Here is a 22,838-nt window from a genome sequence, read left to right as displayed (position 1 = left end):
TTTTCCCATCATAGTCAGCATTTTTATATTCAGGAGCAGAATTTTAAATTATGGCTTTAACTGCCTAGGTGATTTATTGTAGATCTCTTTCTGCCCACTTTCTATCCAAGTGTATTAGTTTGGCTCTAGAATAATCCTTCCCTGTTACCTAGAAAAACAAACCAACCAACCAAGTTAGTTGTCACTGATGCAGTAGCACAATACACCTGTGCTTGTGTTTCCTGTGTTCCTTGGTTTGTCAGCTTACCTGAAAGTCATCTGAGAGTGTTTGCATCCAAAGCATTGCTAAAATTGATTTTTAGTACCTGATTTGACTGCTTTATACATAGCTCAGCCTGCCAAAAATTCTCATGGGTGATGAAGTCTGAGTGTCTTCAGCATTTTTCAGCAACCTACAATTTAAATCACAAAGAATAAAGGGATTTCAGGCTGTAGGCAGACTGTGCTTTACTGAGCAAAGCGACATTAGAGCAAATGAGTGAAATTAAGGAAGGAAAGGATAGGAATAATATTTTTTTGTGATATTGGTCATCTTGAGCAGTACTGAACTGTCTAAATGTAGGCCTGAAATCTGATGCTAGAAGTCAGAGCCTGGAAACCCCGTAGAGCTTAGGGGGACCTCAGCAGGGGCAGCTGGAGCTCCAAAGTTCCCCTGACCATGTTCGTGGCTGGAAATCCAGACCTTGCATTGTTTACTTGTGGTTGCACAGTGTTCTTGAACACATCACTTGTGGTTTGTCAGGGCCCCCCTAACCTCAGATGCTGATTTTTGAACTACCAGGGGGCTTCAGTGAGGCAGAGCACACTCCTGGTCATGGTATGTGTTCATGTCTGTGTACAGCTTTTTTTGTGAAATTGAAATAACTAGCAAAACAAACGAAGACAATAGGGTTACATCTGGTATGGAGATGTTTCTTCTGCCATTGTTGATGAAAATTTTCACTTTCTAATTGTACACAAATGGCAGAAATCTCTTCTGGGCTTTTTTTTTCCCTTCCCTAATGCAACCAATTTAAATCTAAGTGTGGTTTGTACCATATGCTTGTTTCAACCATATTTGCAGTTAAAAAAATATTTCCAAAACATAAGAGTTCAGGGAAAATACACTGTTAACCATAAGTCTGTGTAGATACTAATTTTTGAGGGTGGTGCTAGCAAAAAGAAAAGATTGATCTACATTAATTGAAAATAAGTGATAGACTTTAAGCAGGGATAACTGCAGGACGTTTTCCTTATCAGTTTTCTCTAAGAATGTGTGTTGTGAATAAGGCTGACACATGTGCTTAGAAGGTGCTATGGTACCATAATAAAAGGTACTCTGCAAATTTTTAAAGAGTGGAAGGTTAAAGGCTGTCATTATGAGAAAAAGTTTTGGATATGTATTTCAGTTTTTGTTGTCTCTGAACTCCTGATGCAGATAACTATTTTTTAGAACTGAGTTCCTAAGTTTAAAATACAAAGTGCTACACTGGCACAAAACAGTAGTGTTTATTAAAAAATGTGTTTCTATGATAAACTTGGTATGCAGGAAGGAGTTGCTTTCTCTCTCATCATTCAGGGAAAGATGGATTTTGTGTTTGAACTTACATTGGTGGTTATAAATGTTCAGCACAAATGTAAGAGCGTGAGTAGAATAATGTGGTAACACAGCCTGACTAAAGGAAAGCTGTAAGGAAAAGGCAGCATTCCGTTTCCTGACAGAAGAAAACAGATGACAGAATCTTTTAAGAAAATGCATGTAATTTTCTACAGCATGTCTGTAGTAAGCAGTATTGCTGATGGTTTTTCAGTACATTTTGTTCATGGCTGAGGAAGATGGGGGTGAATGAATTCAAGGTATGTATGGATAGTGGATGTGGTCCAGCTCCTGAATCAGGTTGAGTCTGGGGCAACAGATGTGGGGAGGTTTCTCTTTGGGAATGCAAGGGAGCGTGCTTGCTTTCAAGAGACCTGAGTTGTGCAATGCAGAGGAGGTAGGGGAAGGCTGGAAAAAGAAAGGAGCCCGTGGGAGAGGCATAGGCTGGAATGCAGCGAGAGGCATGGGATGTGTTCTTATGGCAGGGAACAGCGCGAGCCACAGAGGAGATGGGGAGATGGAGCAGAGTTCATTAGCTCTGGGAGCTGCTGAGAATTGCTGCCTCATGAAAGGGAATAAGGGACTCTCCTGAAAAGGAGGGGCGGTACAGCATCTTCTCTTTTTTATCAGTCATCCTCTTTGCTGTGGATTTTCTCCTATTAACAAGAAATTTTTGGTTCAGTTTATCTTTGTCTAATAAAAGGTTTGGTTTGTGTTTTTGTGGTGTGCACATGTAAAGCAATAAGGGCCAGAGGGACTGTTTTGTGTAATTTTAGCTAAAGACTACAGCTGACTCATTTCACAGAGATGTTATGACGTGTGATATTTCTGTACAAGAAATTATGTTACATGTCTGTAAATACATTTAAAAAATGAAGAAAATAGACTGGTTTTCTCTTCAAGTAAAAAATTATCTGTAGGACCCTAAAATTTACGACATACTGGGAAAAGAGAAAGCGTTATATGTAATAGCCAAAAAATCCAGTTGTTTTTCTACAAGTAGGGAAGCATTCCAGATGAGCACCATAAATTTCATTCATGGCAATAAGCAAAAATTTGCAGGAATAAAAAGAAAGAAAATAGCTGCAAGGCCATCTTTCCGAACTGGAGGATGGTATTCTCTATAATCCTGCTGCTTCCTGCAGACTTTGGTTGCAAAGTTTAGACAGTTGTAAATTTTGTTTCAATTTCTTTGGAAAACACTGACCAAAAACAAATGAAAGGGGATCTTCTGAACTGAGGATTGGGAATGTGGTAAGAAGGAGGATCTTGAAGCAGTCCATACAGAGAGCAGACAGAAGTGGTGAAGCGGTGTGGTACAGGAGACCTCTTCACCTGGTGTGTAGCTGCTGGAAGGTCCTGGAACAAGCAAGGGTCTCGTTTCCCAAGCAGTAAGAGGGTTGGGAGCCTTCATCTTGCTCTCAGCTTGAGGAATAAGGAAGAAATTAGGAGTTTGTTGTAGAAGACAGCTCAGTAAAAAAGAAGAAATCCAATTTCAGAGTGTTGGCTTTGGGAGGAGGATGAGCTTGATATAAATCATCTTTTTGTGTGAGTTCACTCATCCCACTCCCTTCCTATCTTTGTCCTCTTAAGTTGACTCTGGGGAAATTTTTGTACCTTCTTAGAGTTACTGTGGATTTCTCACCCTGGAAAAAGGAGGACAGAAATGAGAAACGAGGCTGGGATGACAGCTTTGAAGAGTATAAGAAACAGTATGCTCATTGAGCTGTGCAAGTTTTACAAATAGAAATACCAGTGCAAAGGGTTTTCAATAGTTCCTCTGTATTGTTCATGTTTATGTCAAAATGAGATGGAGACCAGGTTGTGTTGAATCACACAGAAATGTTTCAGCATCTGTTTTCAGACTGTTGTATTTTAAGACAGACAAAAAGTCTGATACAGACCACCAGAAACTTTAGTCATACACAGAAAAATTTATTTTAAGGTATAGGTTTTTATCTTAAAGAAGGCAGTAACTTGTATTTAGCTTTTATACACCATCGTACCAAATATGCCTAGCGGGGAAACAAATTTCTCCTCAGCTTTATGTGAAGAACAAGCATATTTGGGTGGAGAGATTTGGTTCATTTTGACCTATGGACACTTTTGGAAAATAACACAAAATTTGGTGATCAGTCCCTTTCTACCCAACCTCCTTGTAAAAACATGCATAGCTCTTGGTACTAAGATGATATTCACTTGGCAGAAAAACCATTATTTACCTTCAGATCTTTAAGCATTCCCTTAATACCAGGACACAAATTTAAGTCTTACTTCTGCTTTTCTTACTGGTTTCCTGCTGAAGTGAGCATAGAAAGGATTACCTGCATATAAAAACTTGCTCACCATGAGGAAGGGAAAAGAGCTTTAGGTTCTCTGGTTGCCCCTCATCAACACAAGGTACTTATTCCAGCTACATTGACAAAGTTGTGCTGAAAGTGAATGTAGTAGAATCACTCCAGCTTTTTTAGCATCTAACAAAAAACTGTTGCATGTTCAAACTTCTTTTCTAGATCTAGTAATTATGGCTGCCATTAGCCCCAGCCACTGTAATTAGTGCTATAACTGACAGCTGTAATCTCAGTTTCATTCACTTGATGGTACACTTGATGGTTCATTCACTTGATGGTCACAGATACATGCAGCCAGTCATTTGTTTTTTTGAGGAGGTGCCTGTTTCTCCTGTTTACCTAATTTAGGTATCTCATGGGTGGAGGTCTATTACATCAGGGCATCAAAACTTTGCCATTTCTTTAGCTAAGTAAATCTGAAATGGTATGACCCTATCAGATCTAGTAGTTTAACAGGTGGTTATTACCACAGATAAGCTTATATTTAAGTGCTGCACACTTCTCTTATTTAACCACATGAAGCTTTCCTTTGTGCTAATTTGGCATCCCTAAACCTTTGAATTCTATTTTGTCTCACAGGCACACCACTCCTGGTACGGAGGAGCAGTGATCCATCTTTGGGTGCACCTACTGACTTCCCAAGTGCTTCTCATCCCAGTGACCATGGTCTCAAGCATGTTGTGACAGTAGGTGTCATGTGACTCCCCTTCTTAAGACCAAAACCTTTCTTACCTGTTGGTATTTAGTAGTTTTATAAGCTATACGTGTATTTGGATCTAGAACAAAATGCACCATACTCGTTTTCTGTAAAGTAGAGAATTTCCTCTGGAAAAAATCGTTGTTTTAGGTGATACAATCAATTAACAGATGTTCTATATATTTTTTTTGAATAAGAGATTTACATAAAGTTCAATAGTGTCATAAGGCATTGGAATATGACCTGAACTTTCAGCAGTTATTTATTTGTTCAGTATCATGTTGTCCAGTTTATCATTGCTTCTTTGGTCTTGCACCCTTTTTCATTTTTCTTTTTTCTAATAGTATTTCTGTCATTGGTACCTTGCTAGTATCCTGCATCTTTATCTCACTTGCCTGTCTTACCTGACTTTTCTGTTTTTGAGGGCAAATTTGTTTGCAATATAGTTATTACTAAGTTCTATTGCAAAGCCACAATTAGTGAAGATGCAGTAACTCTTAATCATATGTTTTTGCAGTCTTTAATCTTCTTAAAGTGATGCTGTCTTAGTTGCAATTGGGCCACATGTTCTACTTTGCAGTTTTAAGACCTGAAGTTTTGTGTGTGGGGAAAGTGTTCCTACATTACTTCTAAACTAATGAAATTCAATAGAATCTCTGAATGTCAACTGGAATAAGTGTCTCGAGCAGAATAAAGCTATTTTTTAATATTTGCCTAGAAAGCTCTGTTGGATCTAGTTCTGCTCTTCTTTAGACCAAATGAATGCTGGCTTAAATGATGCTGCTGTTTTCATTTGCTTGTAATATTTATGCCTTTTCCCCTTTAGATTCTCTACGCAATGTTGCGGTTCACTCCCTGTCCCCAGCTGTGCAAAACAGTCTATGGCTGGTTTATTTCAAAACAAAGCAACACTCAGAAGCCCCGGGTCTTTGGTGCAAGAGGGATGTTTCAGACTAGATCACAACTAGTTTAGAGCAAGGTTCCACAAATGGCTGTGTTGGCACATTAGGGAGTAGTGGGGAGGGCTGGGGTTCAGTGACACGTGCTGGAGGTGGGAACATTTCAGCTGCAGGTGTATTTAAGACCAAGCTTCCAGTTAAGTTCATGTGAATAAAGGAAGTAAATACACAGTCAGCTGACTTGCATGCAAATAATGTTCTATGAGTCTCACTCTAACACTGTGATTCTGAAAGCCAACACAGGATTTTAGTTGACTGTTCATTGTTTCTCTTTGAATGGTCAAATGCATATGCATCTAAATATTTTGTGTGCACCTTATTTTACAACGGCTTGTGTTATTTGCTAAGTGGTGCAATTTTAAAAGTCTCAGTGACTCTCCAAGTACATTATGATGTTACAGGGGGCTGAACTTTGTCAAAGTTCTGCATCATTTGTCAGACCTGTTTGAGCTGAGAGGTTTTTCTTGATGTTTGTTGCAAGCATTTACATATTAATGAAATAGTGACTTAGTCTGATAAATGAAAGTACAGAGAAGAATTCTTGGTTAACAGTGCAGATCTCACACTCTTGGCAGAGCTGAGAAACATATAAAGTGAGTATGTCAGTACGTAATGCTCACCCGTGGTATTTTATAACCATGAAAATGGCAAAAAAGGGTGGAAAAATAAGCGAGATCTGTTTCATTCCAGGGTGTATTTTGAATGCTTTATAGACCGTCAAGAAGGAAGAAACAGCATTTTGTTGAATTGGGTTTTTTATGTAATTTTAGTGGTGACAAGTGCATTTTATGCCATTACATGAGGATTGCAGTAATACTTGGAGGTTAAAGCATCACTATGCTTCACTGACTTGCATCAGTACAAAAGAGTCTTCTAAGCCTAAAGGAATTCCCTGTGCTAAAATACAGAGCATCCATCTGTCAGCTGCTGGGATGACAGTCAAAGCTGGACTAGTAACAGGGGTGGAGAAGGACTTTTTTTTAATATATCATGTAAAGGGAAGGGGAGGAGGCTCAGAAAGTTCAAAGTTGTGGTTTGGTGTTGTTCTGTTTTTTTTGTGAAAGCAAAAATTTATTACAGCAGAATACGTTACTCTAACTCTTATTTTCGTAATAGTACCATTTCTAAAACTCTCATCGTCAATCATACTGAAATGCTTTGGCATAATGTTCTGGGAAACACAGAAAGCTTAAATAACATAGGTTAAATTAGGTACAGATTGTTTTAAAACATGCAGAAAAATCAATATCTGACAAATGAAAAAACATGGCAGAAATAACTGAACACTGCATTTTGAAAATAGCTATAGTCTTTCAAGTGTTAAAGCGCCATTTAGAAAAAATTCATTTCTTCTGTATATTGCTGCTGAAAATTTAAAACTAATACTGAAATTTCTTTGCCACAAATCAGAGTTTTTTTCACGTTGAACTGCTTCCTTTAGTCACATGCAAATTAGAAAACCCAGAACTGTTGCTAGATGAAACATGTGCATGTAAGTGAAAATTAAGCCTCTGTATTTATGCCACAATTATCTTAGCAATTATTTTGTAATTGAAAGTGACTTTCATAATTCGTTAAGCTTTTTTGGCACTTCTGTCATTTTGGTGTTTGGTACACGTGGAAGTGGGCTCTGTGTAGCAATACCCATAGGCTGCCCTACACCGATGCACCAGTGCTTCCGCAGATTTTTGTGAGGCGACTACCATGGGATTCTCTGAAGACAAGGCTGATTTACCTCCTGGAAAGTGCACTTCAGTTGTGCAATGAGTAATGCATGAAATAGGACAGCAAACATGCACTAATACAAGAAAGGAACTTTGCTATCCCATTCAGGTGAACTGGTAGAACCTGATGAACCATTTGAGCTGTTCACAGTATTTATGGCAGAGTATGTGTTCAAGCAGAGCATGTGTTCTGTTTTTCAGATGTTGTCCCATTTATTCAAAGGAAGATCTGATTTTTTTTAATGCTATATGGTGATTACAAAAATAATAAAACCTTTTCCAAATGATCAGGTAGTTTGAGGAGAATTTGGGCTATACTTTGCTATCTTCTCCGACACATCGTAGCTGTAGTTTTAGCCCCAATTAACAAAATACTTCTAGATCAATCAAAAACTGATAGTGAAGTCCAGCATCTGTTCCCTCAGGCTGGAAGTCATTTAACAGATGGTACGAAATTTGAGTTTCTTTTTTCATCCAAACCTCTCTTTGCTTATTGTGATAGCTGCCACTGGAAAATTTAGAGACAGTAATCAGGGAAAAATAGGGGTAATATACATCAGAATTTTTTCTTTGTTTGTATTGAAGAAAAAGTATTTGTTAATGATTTTTTTACTTTATTAAAGCTACTCTTCAGCTTTTCTGCCTAGTTACGATCACAGAGCCCTGGCCAGGCTTTCCAGAATGAAAACTAGGTATCCAGAGAGGACTTCAGGGATACAGAATTAGTTTAATGTACTTATGCACACCTGTGGGCTGGGCAGAGAAGGGATTGAGAGCAACCCTACGGAGAAGGACTGGAGGGGTGATGACTGATGAAAAACTCAGCACAAGCCAGCAATGTGCATTGGCAGCCCAGAAGGTCACCTGGACCCTGGACTGCAAAAAAAGTATGACCAGCAGGTCAAGGGAGGGGATTCTGCCTCTCTCCTCCATTCTGGTGAGACCCCACCTGGAGTGCTGCATCCATCTCTGGGGTTCCCAGTACAGGAAAGATGTGAACCTTGGATTGAGTCCAGAGGAGCGCCATGAAGTGGGTAAGGAGCTTGGAGACCTCCTCTATGAAGACAGGCTGAGAAAGTTAGGGCTGTTCAGCTTGGAGAAGAGAAGGTTGTGTGGAGACATCATAGGAACATTCCAGTATCTAAAGGGGACCTGCAAGGAAGCTGGAGAGGGACTCTTCATCAGGAACTGTAGTGACAGGACGAGGAATCATGGTTGCAAACTGTGAGGGGACATTCACATTCAGGTTAGTTATGAGGAAGAAATTCTTTATGGTGAGGGTGGTGAGGCACTGACTCAGGTTGCCCAGAGAAACTGTGGATGCCCATCCCTGGGTGTGTTCAAGGCCAGGTTGGATGGGGCTCTGAGCCTCCTGGTCTAGTGAAAGGTGTTCCTGCCTGTATCAGGGCTGTTGGGATTAGGTGATCTTTATGGCCTCTTCCAACTCAAGCCACCCTGGGATTCTGTAATTCTACTTCTCTGAAAAGTTCTGTGCCCATAGCTTTGCTCTGGCAAAGGCCAAGGGCTGGTCCAGCTGCTTTCTGGCTGCAAATAGCCTGGCCTCACAAAAGTGGGAGTAGCAATGGACACGTAGTTATCAGCTAGGGTTCTGTTCTGGAGTGAAGCCGTGCAGCAGGATTGAGATGGTTGTAACCTTCCAGAAGAAACAAACATTCTTGGGACATCTAACACTTGCTCAAAACTTGTCCCCAGTTTGCTGAGTGGAGCTGCAGTTCTGGATTTTCTTCACCAGCTCAGAAGTTCCTGACTGGATCCCTCTGCCCAAGATGGTAGGGATGAGATGCAGCAAGGCAGAAAGTCTGTTGGTTTGGTGTGAGGGAAAAGAACATACTTTGCTGCTTCTGCTCAGTCCAGTTTGTTCAGGTAGTAATTGCTGCTGTATAATTGTAACATCTGAACTTTTGTTTCTGGAGCTGTAACTTCAGGTTGTCTGTTTTTGCCCAGGGACAGATTCCTCTACTACCATAAGACTTGATTTGTCATAAGTTTTAGACAGAGGGTTGTGATCCTGTTTGAATTGATAAGAATTCTGGTGGGACTAAGATTTCACCCCGTCTTGTTAACTTGCTGATTATTATAGTATGCTATTTTCTGCATGACTTTCTTTTATAGCTACATGTTTTCTGGACAAATACTTAGGTTATCTTGGTGTTAATCAATAGGACTGGTGGATTAAATTGTATTTATCCATATTTAAAGATACAATGAGATGCTGGATCAATTGAAGAGCTGCTCCTGTGGCTCAATACAGTTTCAATTTTTGCCTAGATAGGACTTGAAATTGACTGTATTTTATGCATTGTGGACATGTAATTTGCAATTTTGAATAAGGTTGATATATAATTAGAACATTTTTATGTTTCAAGCTCTTGTTAAAAAGGGTCAAAACCTCCTCTGGTTCTTGTGGCTGTTAATTGTGCTTGTGGTGTATTAGCTGTCCTGATTAGCAGTCTGTGAATTAGCATAACATCAACATGTGTAAGGATGCAGCTTCATGATTTGTTTCTTTTCTATATGGTATTACCTACATATGCAGACATAAAGATATACTACAAATTTGACTATGAGTAGTACTTACAAAATGTGTATTTTAGTAAAAAAACACCCAGAAATATTAGAATTGTCATGCTATTTAAAAGTAGGACAGGGAAGAAACAGTCTTTTTTGGCACAGTGCTGGAATAATTCCATAGAGTTCATAACCTGATTCAGCAGGTTTATACTAAGACTTTTCCGGTCCTTCTGTACGTGTTAGAATTCCAATATTAAATTCTCCCATAGTAATGTGGTAGAATCATACAACACTTTGGGCTGGAAGGGATCCTTAAAGGTTATCTGGTTTCATCCCTCCTACCACAAGCATGGACATTTTCTACTAGATGAGGTTGCTCAGAGCCCCATCCAGCCTGATCTTGAATCAGGGCATCCCCCACCTCTCCAGGCAGCCTGTTTGTGTTTTACCTACTTTGTAAAAGCATCTTTCTTTTATCTAGTCTAAATATGCCCTCTTTTAGTTTAAAGCCATTACTTGCCCTATCAACTTAAAAGTCTGTCCCCATCTTTCTTACAGGTCCTCTTTCAATGTTGCAGGAAGTGGACTCTGAGGAGATCAGATATTGGGAGAAACAGTATTTTTTCAGGAACTAGCAATGCTGGTGCACTTGTAATGCTTTAAATCCATGCTTGTTGACATATAATAATCAGACATCAAAGTAGATTTGGAAATAGATCTTAGACATTACCATGTGTTTGGAGGGTAAAGTCAAGGCTGCCTCCCTGATGTGGTGTGGTCTTAGGCTGTCATTCAGAACAGGAAGGTTTTTTAATTCTGGGAGGCATTTGCTTTTTTCCAGTAAAAGTTTTCCTATTAATAATTTAACTCTTGCTCTTGAAATACTGTGATTTAGAGCTGAACAGAAGATCTGGGGAGATTTAAAAGGATTTTCTGTCATTCAGCTGGGGAGTTCCAAACAGTTGGAATTTTTTAAAAGGGAATTCTGATGTGGGTGAATCCATTTATGAAGCAACTACTGTGTGTCTGTTTACGCTGTGAAACATATATAGAACACTTCTAATCAGCACAGGAGCTTGTCAGTATATTGCTTTTGATGTCTGATTAGATGATCATAGGGACATCTGCAGTGAGTTAGTTTTGAAGTTGTTGGTGTGAGCACTGCAGGAACCAGAGCTGTGTGGCACTCTTACACCATGAAAACTGCTGCTCTTAAAGAACATATTATAAATCCAACTATGCAGCGAGCTGAGGGCTGTCGAAATAACAAAAGCCATTCCTTCTCAATTCTCTCTGCTGCCTTACAGCCCTCTACTGCCTTTTTTCTTCTTGTTGTACTGTGTGCTGTGGCATTCTGTGTCAAAAAGAAATTATTTTATATTGTAGAGGAAAAACTAAAAAATGTAAATTAAATGTTTGTCAGAATACTAAATTGTTCATCTGGAAAAGGAGAGAAGTGCCCTGTGGTAATTCCCTCTTTTGAGGGTGCAGAGCAGCATATGTGTGTGTGTGTGTGGAGAAGTGTTCTTTTTGTTCCTCCACAGCCTGTGTGTCAGAGAAATTGTATTGTTTTACCTGTATTGTTTAAAATGAGCAGTGGGTGTAATTTACATATTTTTATTTCAACAGGATAAGTAGATTTTTTTTGTGATTTTTTTTTTTGTAATAAGAGCTAATAACGAATGTTCTGTGATGTTAACATAGTATATAAATTATCAGTAAAAATGGTGTAATCAGTGGAAGTTGTTATTCATTGTTACCAGGTTGTTTCCAGCGTGAGGGGTACTGGCATTTTACTGACTGTTCATTAAGAAAATCATCAAAGCTCTTTGTCGTTCTTATGTTAGTAGGAGAGTGGGTTTTGTTTCCTCTTTAAAATGAATTTTGGGCCTTGGCTGTAATTTTGAAGATACCTTATTGTTTATACACCTTCCTCCCTTGTCCTCTGCCTTGAGCAGTCAGGTCAGTAAGATTGTAGGTGATCCAGGATGGCTGAGAGACTGAAACTCTTTGTTTTCCTAAGTCGCCTGTCTTACAGGGAATGTGGAAAAATTAAAGGGTGGAAATAAGAACAGTTGACAAAAAAAGGGAAAAAAGGTCATGCTGTCAATGCTGTTGACACATATTCATTTCTATAGCTACATCTTTGGGGTCCTACAAAATACTGTCATTCCATCTGGAACAGCTTTTAGCAGGCAGCGTATGCAACAGGCTCATGGTGCTGAAATTGGAATGAAACATTAGCAAGTTACTTCCATGTCTGACAGTCAAAAGTGGAAGATGACAGTCAACATGGCTCATGCATATCATTTACTGTCAAGCTCTAGAAGCATTTAGATAAAATAAAATAGGTTCTCAGTCAGTGTTCTTCAAAAATGCCTACTACTAAGTAACTTTTTCCATAACTATAGTAATCTAATGGACAACTTGGAATAATAGTAAAGATCTTTGATACTGACCTAGACACAATGCTGTGACATCAGGAAAAAAAAATTATTTTGGATTTTTTAATATGTTACCTTCCAGTGCACTGGAATGCAGGTGTATGAAGTTCTACTCTTGTTTGTTTAATATTTGTGTTTCTCCAAAAGTCAGACACGTGGCTTTGTTTCTTTTGCAGGATTGACAGTTATTCACACTCTGAGGAGTTGAGATTTCTTTTTTATGGTTTTATTTTGTTAGGTGAGACCTCTTCACCATTAAATTACCCATCTTGTTGGAGACACTTTAATCTAGAGATTTGTTCTTCTGTGTCTCAGTTAATCTGGATTTACAGGTTTTTGAGCTGTGATAATAATATAGGTCTCTTTGAAACTTGCACATTGCATTGGAATTTTTTTATGGCAGCAGGTCCTGATTTTAGTCAGTGCCTATGAAACAATTTCTGACATTGACAACTGAAACGGAGGAAAGAATATTTTAGTGCTCCTGTATACTGTGTCCTTTTGCTGTTGCAGGTGTTCTGACATGTTGGAGTCAGGAATAATAAACTAAGATCAGTGTGAATGTAGACTAAAATAGTAAGGGTGAGTCAGTGAGTTTCAGGATTTTGAACAAACATCCCACTTTCAATTTTTGTCAGTAATTGCAGTGATTGCTTCTGGCCTCTAATGTGACCTTTTGTTGTAACGTCAGCAGTATGATTTCTCTGAAAGAACTTTAAATAAAATTAAGACAAATAATATGCAAAAAACAAATATGCAAATTTTCAGCTAAGAGGAAGTGATTAGACTGTAGAATAACTGTGTTGATGCAAGAGCAAATTGTTGCCACTATTTCTCTGTACTGTGAGGGACAATAATTAGCAATTTGTGAGGCAGCCTGCTATTCAAAGATGGACATACCTGTGGTCTCACTTGGCACAGTTGTTCTTAAGTAATTTTTCAGATCATAAGAACCATATTTGCCAATTCAAAGTGTTACGCATTCCAAGCAGTATCATAAGGAGAAATAAAAATGCCCCCCAGAGAGGGGGGCAGTTGTTCCTGTAAGATTATTTGGGGGTTTTTTTGAAAAAATTGAGTAGTGGCTTGTGCTTTTTTAATTGTCTGCTTTAAAGTAATAGTAACAATAATTTTGCCTTTAATTCACCTTGATTTAATAAAGGTTTCAATATGGATTCTCAAACTCGTCTCTCAAGATTCAAGTAAAAAGCTTCTTTTTGTGTCAGTCCCAACGGAAGCTATAATACCCTCTTCTCTGTATTTGAGTGTTTGAACCATACCATGTAATGTGACTGCAGTGAAGCATCTCATGATATCTTTGAGAGCATATATGGTGTCTTAGAGTTAGAATTACTCTCTGTGTTGGTATTTGTGCTGTTGTCTATGTAGCAGCTGTCTTAGAGTGACATGAACTTGGACCTGAAATGAAAGAGCTGCTGTTTCTTGTAGAATACTTGCTCCATTGACCTAATTGGGTACATCCGAGATGATTACACGTTTTAACACCTGGGGAGATAAATTGACCACCTCCTCTTTCTTTCCTCTGCCTTTTGGAATAACCAAGTACAATCAAGCTCACGGTACATCTGTCAGCTCTAGAGAAACAAAAGGAACCCCCTTCTTTTCGCCTGGCTTCACGCCAGTCAGACAATATAGTGAAGGTTCCTCAGATGTGGCATTCACTTCCAGCCCGAACCCTCCCTTTCTTTTATGGTCTGCATACATTTTTCTGTCCTTCAAGCAGCAGGATGAGAATCAAACAGAAATACATTGTTTTGGGGTAAAGTAAGTTCTGCAAGCAGCATTACTGAGCAAGGGCTAGTTAGTCTTTGTTGTTTCATTTTTTGATACTTTCCATAAAAGCCCAAATTAATTCTGTTTCAGAATAGGCAGAAGAGGCATATTCCAAGGGGAATTTTATAAAACATTTCTATGAGAAATTGTAAGCATGATAAAAAGAGGAGGGGCCAGGGAACAAAACCAGATTTAAATGGATTTTAAGTCACACACAAAAAAAATCTCTATCAGCAGCTACAATGATATCCCCTTCAATTTGATTTTAAAAGATGTTGCCAAAATATGGATAATAAATAAATACATCAGTCAAGTCTGTGAAATATCGCAGTTCTCACAGACAGATGTGTTTGTTGCTCAAATGTTTTGGTGGTATTCTTTTCAGCCAAGGAGTATAGTCTTAACTGTATATTTGTTTTTAAAGAACATAGGAACATTTTCCTCAGATCTGTGTAGCAACACCATAGCTGCCTAGGTATCACATATTGGTGTGTGCTTCTGCAAAGCTGTGGGGTTTTTTTAATTAATGGTGTTGGTGAAACTTGGTGGCACAAATTCCAGCTATGAGATCAGTGTGGCTGATGTATAAATGTATCTGCATTTCCTTTGTGAGAAGTATGAGTCACCTTGAATGTTTTGGGATTTTTATCTGAGACAGTAAATTCAGTAATGTTGTATATCTGATGGAAGAATATTCTACAGAAGGTACCCTGAAAATGTTGGTGACTGAGATGGTCTGCTGTATAGTGGTGAGAACACGTAGAATCAAAATGTTTTGCTCCTTGTGGAAAAAATGCAGAATTCTTTATTGTAAGTCCTATGTTCCTACCAAGGAGGTTCAGGGGAGCAGAGACAGAATGAGTTAGAGAAGTTTTTATACAGTATTTTTATTATTTACTAATCATACTGTACATTTCTAAATAGCATAATTAATGTGAGGTAAAAAAAAGTCAGTTCCACTTCAGTCTTCAGACCATTCTGGTTGGCTGTTGTTAAGCCTGGGAAATGGTCCATGCCATCATCCAGAAGAGAAGGGAAATTGGGTTGCTGTCCATAGGGCAGGTCCATCCATTGATATCAGGATGGTACGAGGTGGGTGCTATCTTATGGTCAAATTGATAGTCGAGTTAGTACATGCAGGAGAATTTTTGGTGTATGTTTTTTCTCTGTGAAGCACTTCAGAACAGAAGAAATACTGTTAGATTAGGGATTACCATGCTAATGATAACAAAGCTATCCTTGAGTTTACAAAACACTGAACCTGATGATTGCTTAATACCCGCCTGTGATTTGCTGCCTTTTTACCTTTCATTGTCTACTTTGTGTGTAGTTGCTATATTCAAAAGGCTGTTTTGCGAGCCATGTTGATAACTTTATTGTGTTAATGTCATCAGTTACACAAACCCTGATGTTTACAGGTAAAGTTAGATCATTACAACCAGATGCATGCATTCATAAATAATTTTTTTTTTTAATTGTTGGCAGTATACCAAAAGATTATAAGACTTTCGGGAAATTAATCTGCTTCCAATTACATGTATCTTTAATACTATACAAGTGTCTAAAACATCGAATTATTGATGTTAGGTATTTTAAAATTGTTTTTATGGTAATCAGGCTTCTAGTGTCTGACGTGTTGGTTCCCTGTTAAGGTCAGGAGCAACATGCAGACTCTAGGTTTATAGTGATTTAAATTTTCTTCTTGACATCATTCGATATTTAGAATTTATTACATATCATTCTATATTCATATGAATGTGATGTTGACTATCACATAAACACTTTTTTATTATTTGGTTAATAAGTAAGATTTGTTCAGGTCTAGCTTTCTCTTTCATTGCTGTTAGTATTTTGTTCTGTAACAACCAAACATGCGCATTCAGGGCTGGTTGGCAGTTGTCTTCAGTCTGGACAGCAAAAATCAAGTGGGAAAGTACTCTTTGGGGTAATATATGCAGTTGATAACAGGTTTGTTTTACTTTTAAAGTAGTCAAGATATCTAGGCTTTTCATGAGCAGGTATTACATTAAAAGGTACACATTAAAGTTAGAAAGCACATTCATAGCTTTCACCAGTTCTTAAGGAAAAAAAAAGTAATTTCCCAGCAGAAGACAGAAAAATGTCTGTACGTATTGGGAGAGCCTGTTGGAAGATCCTTTTAGCATGAAAGCGTGTCTTTGGGAAAGCAATATTAAGTAATCCTATCCACTGAATCTGTACATCCATATGTAGCATATATATTCATGTAATGCCCTTTGCCAAGAATGCATTTTAAGAGAACTGAATTTGTGCCTCAGGTACATTGTTGTGAAAAGAATAGGAACACTACACCAATATATTGCAGTTCACAGCTATTGAAAGATGTCTGGGCAAAGGAATCTGACAATGGAGCTCATAGACAGTGAAACTTACTTTCTAGCAACACTGAAATTTGAGAAGGGCACCTGCCACGGATCTTCACTGTTAGTGTTGAGATCAGCCCCTTGACCCTCTGTAGCCTCTCTCTTAACTAAGACCATGTTTACTAGCGTGCTTGTCCTGCCATGACTTTGGGCTTTTTGAACTGGGAGCTGGGGATGGTGCTGGCAGGTTTGGTGTCCTCCTGTGTGCTGGGCTGTTTCCCCTGCTCTGTTGGTGCAGAGGCGGGCAGGCTCAGCCTCATTTGTTACCTTGTTTTCTGTGCAGCTGCTGCCCAGCCTCGGCTCCCACCTTCTGGACCTGTGCCCTAGCTATTGGATACCGGCCCAGCCATTGATAGGTCACAGGTGGGGGATGTCCCTTGCAGACTCAGCTTTATTCTGGGCTGTATTTTTTTTTATTTGGACTTTAAGTAGCTCCAAGTCAAATAAGAAATGTTAGCCACCAGAATTGTGGGGATTCGTATTGATAATTTTCCCTTGCTTTTGGAGTCAGACTTGGCTGTACAATGCAAGTGGGGAATAGGAGACTCCTATTGAGGAAGACAAATTGTTTCAGGAGTGTTCAGCCTCCAGTCTAATATATTTTTCCTACTGCAGATAGCACTTCTGGGTTCATTATAGCTTACTCTCACAAGTCGTCATTTCTGTCTCAAGGCTGTTGTGCTTTCCAATGTAAAGCAGATTGATGCTGGCACATTTTTTCTATTTTAATTTTACAAAGTTGTCACAGTGAAACTGTGCCTCATATTAGAAGCGCTTTGAAGTGAAGCGATAAACAAAGAGCTAAAATAAAATTAAAAAGCAGTATGAACAACATTTCATCTTGGTTTGTCTTTTTTAAGAATAAGCTGAATGGGTGTAGTACCCTTGTGCCACTGTAGTAAGACTGCAAGCATTAGCAGATCAATCTAAATTGAGTTAGTGTGTATGGAGTAAGCAGAAACAGGTGAAAATTAGGTTATCTGTGCCCAACTCTCTCTGTTTCCTATGAACAGTGAGATATAAACTAGTTTTTAGATGTGATTAGGTATTGTTTATTTTTGGAGAGGAGCAGAGACAGAACCTGTGCTGTACCTACTATAGTTATTAAACCAAGAAACTATATAAAAGTCACAAGCTCAGTTGTGACATTTGCAGGTAAAGGTAGAAAGCCCTCCTATAAATAAATCAGAAGTGAATTCAGGAGAAAAAACATCAGTAGTCCTTGGTACATTTCAGTTTTATCTCTGAAAAACAAAAGCCAGGAATTTTCTGTCCCTTCACTAAAAATACCCACTCAAAAAAGTAATTGTCTTTGTCAATGTCAGAAATGCCAACCAATTTATAATCTGAAGTATGGCTTATAACTTCACTTTTTTTTAGTTTGTTGACTCTCAAAAACTTTCCAGTGAAGATGTATCTTATGCTAGATCTTCACAGTTTCTTTTTATGATGTTCTAAAAGTAGTCAAGGAATTTAGAGGTCTGTTGACCACAAATTGAAGTCATTGTCTGCAGCAATAAAATAAAAAATGCCAGTAGCAAGTACACTCTTACTGTTATAAGTCTTGGGTGCACAGTTACTATTAATCTTTGATTTAAAGGGGAATGACAAGTCTTTGTCCCTAGACCAGCTTAGAAATGAAATAATGTGTAATAGCTTTTACATCCCTATGGAAGCCTTTTATCCACATTAATGCACCTTTCCTCACTGATGAAAAGCAGGAGTTGTCCAAATAAGCATGATTTCTCTGAAGGGGCAGGGTGGTCCTTTTCCACCACCACAGTCTTACCTGTGCAGGCGCAGCTTGTATTCCCCTTTCCCAGCAGGAAAGTAGTTGCCATTTTATTTTTCCTGTGCCATTCAGTATCATCATCAGTGCAGGATACAGGTACAGATCTGGAAGACACAACTGTGAGCTTCCACTTTGAAACTGCTTGCTTCTAGAACCCAACATTTATATTCCAATTTTCCTTATCTGTGTCGTGAATTGTGTTGTAAGTCTCTAAAAATCAATCCACCTGCAGGACTGGAAATCCAGTCTTGTCTTTTCCACTAGTTTGAACAGGGTCATGAACAGTAGTCTTCACACACTCTTATCTAAAAACTTCTATGCCTGTTGAGCCTGGGTGCCAAAGAATCAAAGGATACTCTTACTAGTCACTGCTAATGTTTTCTTAGACAGAGATTTCCTATCACTCATATTTACCAGACAATAAAATAAAAACTAGGTCAGAAAATATTAACAATTTCAAGAATCATTCCCTAATGCTATGTGCTGATCCCCCCTGAAATGCTGGTTGTCTTTTCTGCTGCCATAGAAGGGTGGTTTGTGGGGAGAGCATTTTTCCCTTGGGTTTTCTGGCATTCAGCATCATTTGCCTATTTTGCCTTCAAGAGTATTGTGAGGATGAATAGAATTTATTTACTCTGAAATGTTCAGGTTCTTTCTGGCAGACCAAACTTCAAGGTCTACTGCTGTTTCTTTGTCATCTCTCACTTCAAAGGTATCTGCCCTTTGTCTTTTAAGCTGAGCTGTTGTTGTTGGGGCCCCTTTGGGTTGCCTGAGGCTATCAGATGTCCAAATAGCCATAACAACAGAAATAATATTTTCTTTCGTATGCTAAACAGTTCCTGTTTGATTGTTGCCAGTGTGTAAGAAAATTCAGGCTTAAGGAAAAAAATAAACAAAAATATACTGTTCAAACTTTATTTCAGTTTGCACTCAGCTCCCTCAATCCTTCCATTTGTGTTTTCCAGACTCGATGGTGCTTACAGCTGTTGGTATTGGATACAGCCATGGGGATACTTGCACAAAGGAAATAAACTAATTTTTAGTTGAGATAAAGTGTAATTATACCTGAAAGTGTTCTGGTTGGGTTCCTGTTTTAAGTTCTGGTGAGCATTCACTGACTGAACTTGTCTCTATTGGAATTTGTAGCCATTTAAACAGCAGGAAAGGGTTATTTGCTGGGAGACCACAGAGCAAATAGAAAGCCTTATCTCTGTCCTCTTAGAACCTGGACTCCTTCTGTGCTCACGACACTGTGCTGTAGTCAGTTCACGCTTGAGGAAACTGTTCAGACAAGTTTCTGAGCTGGAGTTCAGCTCCCCAGGCCCTTGTATTTGTGATCTCCAGGCTTGATCACTTCATTACCATTGTACAGGAGTGAATGTAAATTGCAGAAGCTCTGAGTAGCTTAAAATGCAGCAGTACATCAGTTTTGCAACACAGATCAGTATTACCCTATGATTTCAGTGTTTTGTTTCATGTATCCAGTAGTTTCTATTAAAATATTACACCTAATTCACAGTCCTTTTTTTTGGTTGAAATTTAAAGCCCTGCATGAGATTATGCACAGACACTTGAAAAAATGCCATTCCCTCCATGATCTTCTTTTCTGCTGGGGCCAACTTTTGTCTAAGATGTATTGCTCTTGCCTGCAGGATGTATCAGCTCCTGTACTATTAAGCTCATTTTCAGAAGAAAGCAGTGAATGCTTCCTTCAGTTGCTTTTGAATTTGGTAAAGTTCATCTCTGAATGAGAGGCTTTTCTTTAGGAAGTCTACCTTGTTCTTTCCTTCACAAAGTAACTCATTGAAGCTATTCCTTTCTACCTTTTCTTTCTAGAAGAAAAGGTAATGTCTTTACTTGTGAGTACCCAGAATGCATTACAGAGATGTGGAGCTGTTAAATATGCAGATCAGTAGTGCTCAATATAAGAAAGATGCAAGCAAACTCTCATAGCCTACAGTGCTTTGGGTTATTATATTGCAATTATAAAATCTTCAGAAAAAAAGCTTTGCTTTTCTATGTGATAGCAGAAGAAACTCAACTGTACAAAATGCTTTTAAATTTGTTTTTCTAAATAGTAAATTTTGATGAACTTGGCATAGGTAGTAGGAGTGAGACAAATAAAAAAATCTATAAACCACAACCCACACCCTTAGCCCAGCATGCTGCCAGTCTCCCTGCATTTTTGGTTGTGAAGTATTCTTAATTACCATCTGACCTGGATAAGTAACATTGAATTTCTTCATAAATAGTAGTACTTGAAATATTTCACTGGTATATAAAACTGTACTGTGCTTTGTATCTAAGCATATTGTACTGAAGTTTTAAAGTTTAAATAATTCACATGTATAAAAACTTAGTTAACTTTTCAAGCCACTTAGATTTTCTGTCAACACATTTCTTAAAATTAAGGGAACTGTAAGTTAAGGAAATACTCATGTTTAAATCAATGTGGCTTCCCATGTCTTAGCTGAGAATCCTCATAAAGAACTGAGGTGTACTGAACCATGTCACTTGTGCATCTGTCACCTTCTTCACTTTGTCTTAAGTGACCTTGGCCCTCTCAGGTAGCCAGACTTAATTTATTCTGCTATTTGGTGCCATACTTTCAGTTTCCAACTTCTGGGGAACTGGGAACGAGTCTCAGTGTAGTTTCTCTATGCTTCTGAAACCAGCTTGAGCATCTTGTGTGGAGGGGTTAGGAAGTGGTAGAGCTTTACAAAGGCATGCAATGAGACAGGTAATAGCATTTCCTTCTACTTTGTGGCAAACACGTACTAAATAAGTCTCAGTGACATTTTCTTTCTAGAATGCCATTGTTTTCATTTTAAAACAGGAATAAAAAATTGGGAATTTTGCTCGAAGGCCTTCTTATTACCAGTACTTCTATTGGTATACCTTCCCTGTATTCTTCTCAAAAGCAAGGAAACAGGCATTGAATTGAAACAATGTGTTTATCCAGGAGCACATGCAAGAAATAGGACAGTTGGTATCTCCTGCTGCTCTCTGGCTTTTGGAGAGTTACTCATTTGTCCACGTCACCTGTTGTGCTCACCTAAGCAACAGCAATGTCTTCTCTGACCTTTGTTCTTGCAATTAGACATGCTGCTATTAGTCAACAACTATAGTACAATTAAGTCCACCTGTAACCTTAAAAAAGCCGTTTCTGGTGATAATAACTTTGTAGTGTGAAATTGAAGTACCCATGGGATTTTGTTTGCTTATTCTCTTCAAATAATTTAAAAAAAACTGTGGTTGTGAGAGTCCCCATCATAATCTGATTAGTGGATACACCTGTGCTCATTAAAATGTCCTGAGCTTAATTAATCTGTAAGGTTTTATAATTGCTGTTCTATTTTATTCCCAACAAATATGCTGATATATCTTTGCTTAAGATATTTACTTCACTCAGCTTCCTTTCAGTTGTGTGATAAATCCTGTCATTTGCACTGCAGTTTTTAAGTACTGTCAAGTTATTTACTAACCAGTGCTGTTATTTCAATATGTAGTTAATAATTTACATGGAACCAGATGATTTTATGAAATGTTTTTTTTTATGATGACTTTTAAAAACCCTCAGAGAGGTGGAAAATACCACTATGCTTCATAAGGATTTATTGGAAATAACAATATGCTCTCAGGTGATCTGTCTCTAGTCTAAATTGCCTGCTAGGTTTAAGATAAGCCAGTGATAGTAATGTCTTGGCTCACAGGAGTCAACTCAGGTTTATTAATAATTTTCACTCATAAATTCAGGATAACACTGTGTACTTCCAGATCCTAAAACAAGGTTTTGTATACAGTTCAGCAGATTTAAAATGCTATAGAGTTGCCTTAATTTCCATTGAGAATTGGGATCGAGATCAAGGGGTTTATGTAGGACAGCGTGTTTTCTCCCATTTGGATGCAAGCAACTCAATTATTTGAAGTGATTCAGACAACATTTTAACCCTTATTTACTTGTTTGGTGCTCTGTAGGTTAAGATGTCCTCATGCTCTCTCACCAAAATCTTCAGAATAGATGGCTTGTTTTTTTCCCTGACAAATTATTTTTTAAAATTCGGTTTAAAGTGTGGCAACAGAGAAATTAGGAGTATGTCTAGTCTAGGGCTTGCCCGTCAAATAGAGGTCTGGCAAGACAAATTTGTGTTTTTATTTTCCTTAGGCCATCATTTCCTTTCCTTGCCACAGTGTTGAGGAGGTTTTGTTGAGAATGAAGATGGGCAATTTGGTTTCTAGAATGCCCAGAGCCAAGGAGAGAATTTTTAAAGATAACTCCTTCCTGCACTGAGATATATTGGTAGACCTCCATATTATCTTTGTGACCAGATAAGATTTTTGGAAGAACTCCATCTGCAACTTTATCATTCACTTATGTACATGCACAGAGGTATATTTTTATATATGTATGTAACTCAAAAGTTTCTTTTGAGACTTTAACATCTCTAAGCATATGGAACAAATGGTTTAAGAGTACATTGTCCTGCAGAGGTCTTTGTATTTGTCACTGATTCAGTAAGTTCCTTAGACTGGAGGAAACTGATAAGTTTTAAATTAACTCAATATG

At 38.3% G+C, this 22,838-nt stretch overlaps 1 protein-coding gene across 9 annotated transcripts in view; it reads left to right on the top strand.

Moving 5' to 3' along the window:
- The window catches only part of PARD3B (par-3 family cell polarity regulator beta), a 531,684-nt gene that overhangs the window by 267,320 nt on the left and 241,526 nt on the right, over window positions 1-22,838 (top strand). For 7 of the 9 annotated variants that reach the window (XM_064434188.1, XM_064434182.1, XM_064434186.1 and 4 more), the window contains one exon: window positions 4,507-4,613. The exons of the other annotated variants lie outside the window; for them this stretch is intronic. In XM_064434188.1, coding sequence (XP_064290258.1) covers window positions 4,507-4,613 — 107 coding nt within the window. The remainder of the gene's footprint in view (window positions 1-4,506; window positions 4,614-22,838) is intronic. 9 annotated transcript variants of the gene reach the window in all.

This window comes from Passer domesticus, chromosome 10 (genome assembly GCF_036417665.1).
Source record: "Passer domesticus isolate bPasDom1 chromosome 10, bPasDom1.hap1, whole genome shotgun sequence".
Classification (NCBI taxonomy): domain Eukaryota; kingdom Metazoa; phylum Chordata; class Aves; order Passeriformes; family Passeridae; genus Passer; species Passer domesticus.
Note: the sequence above shows the minus strand (reverse complement) of the source record. Positions and strands in the feature narration are given on the sequence as shown.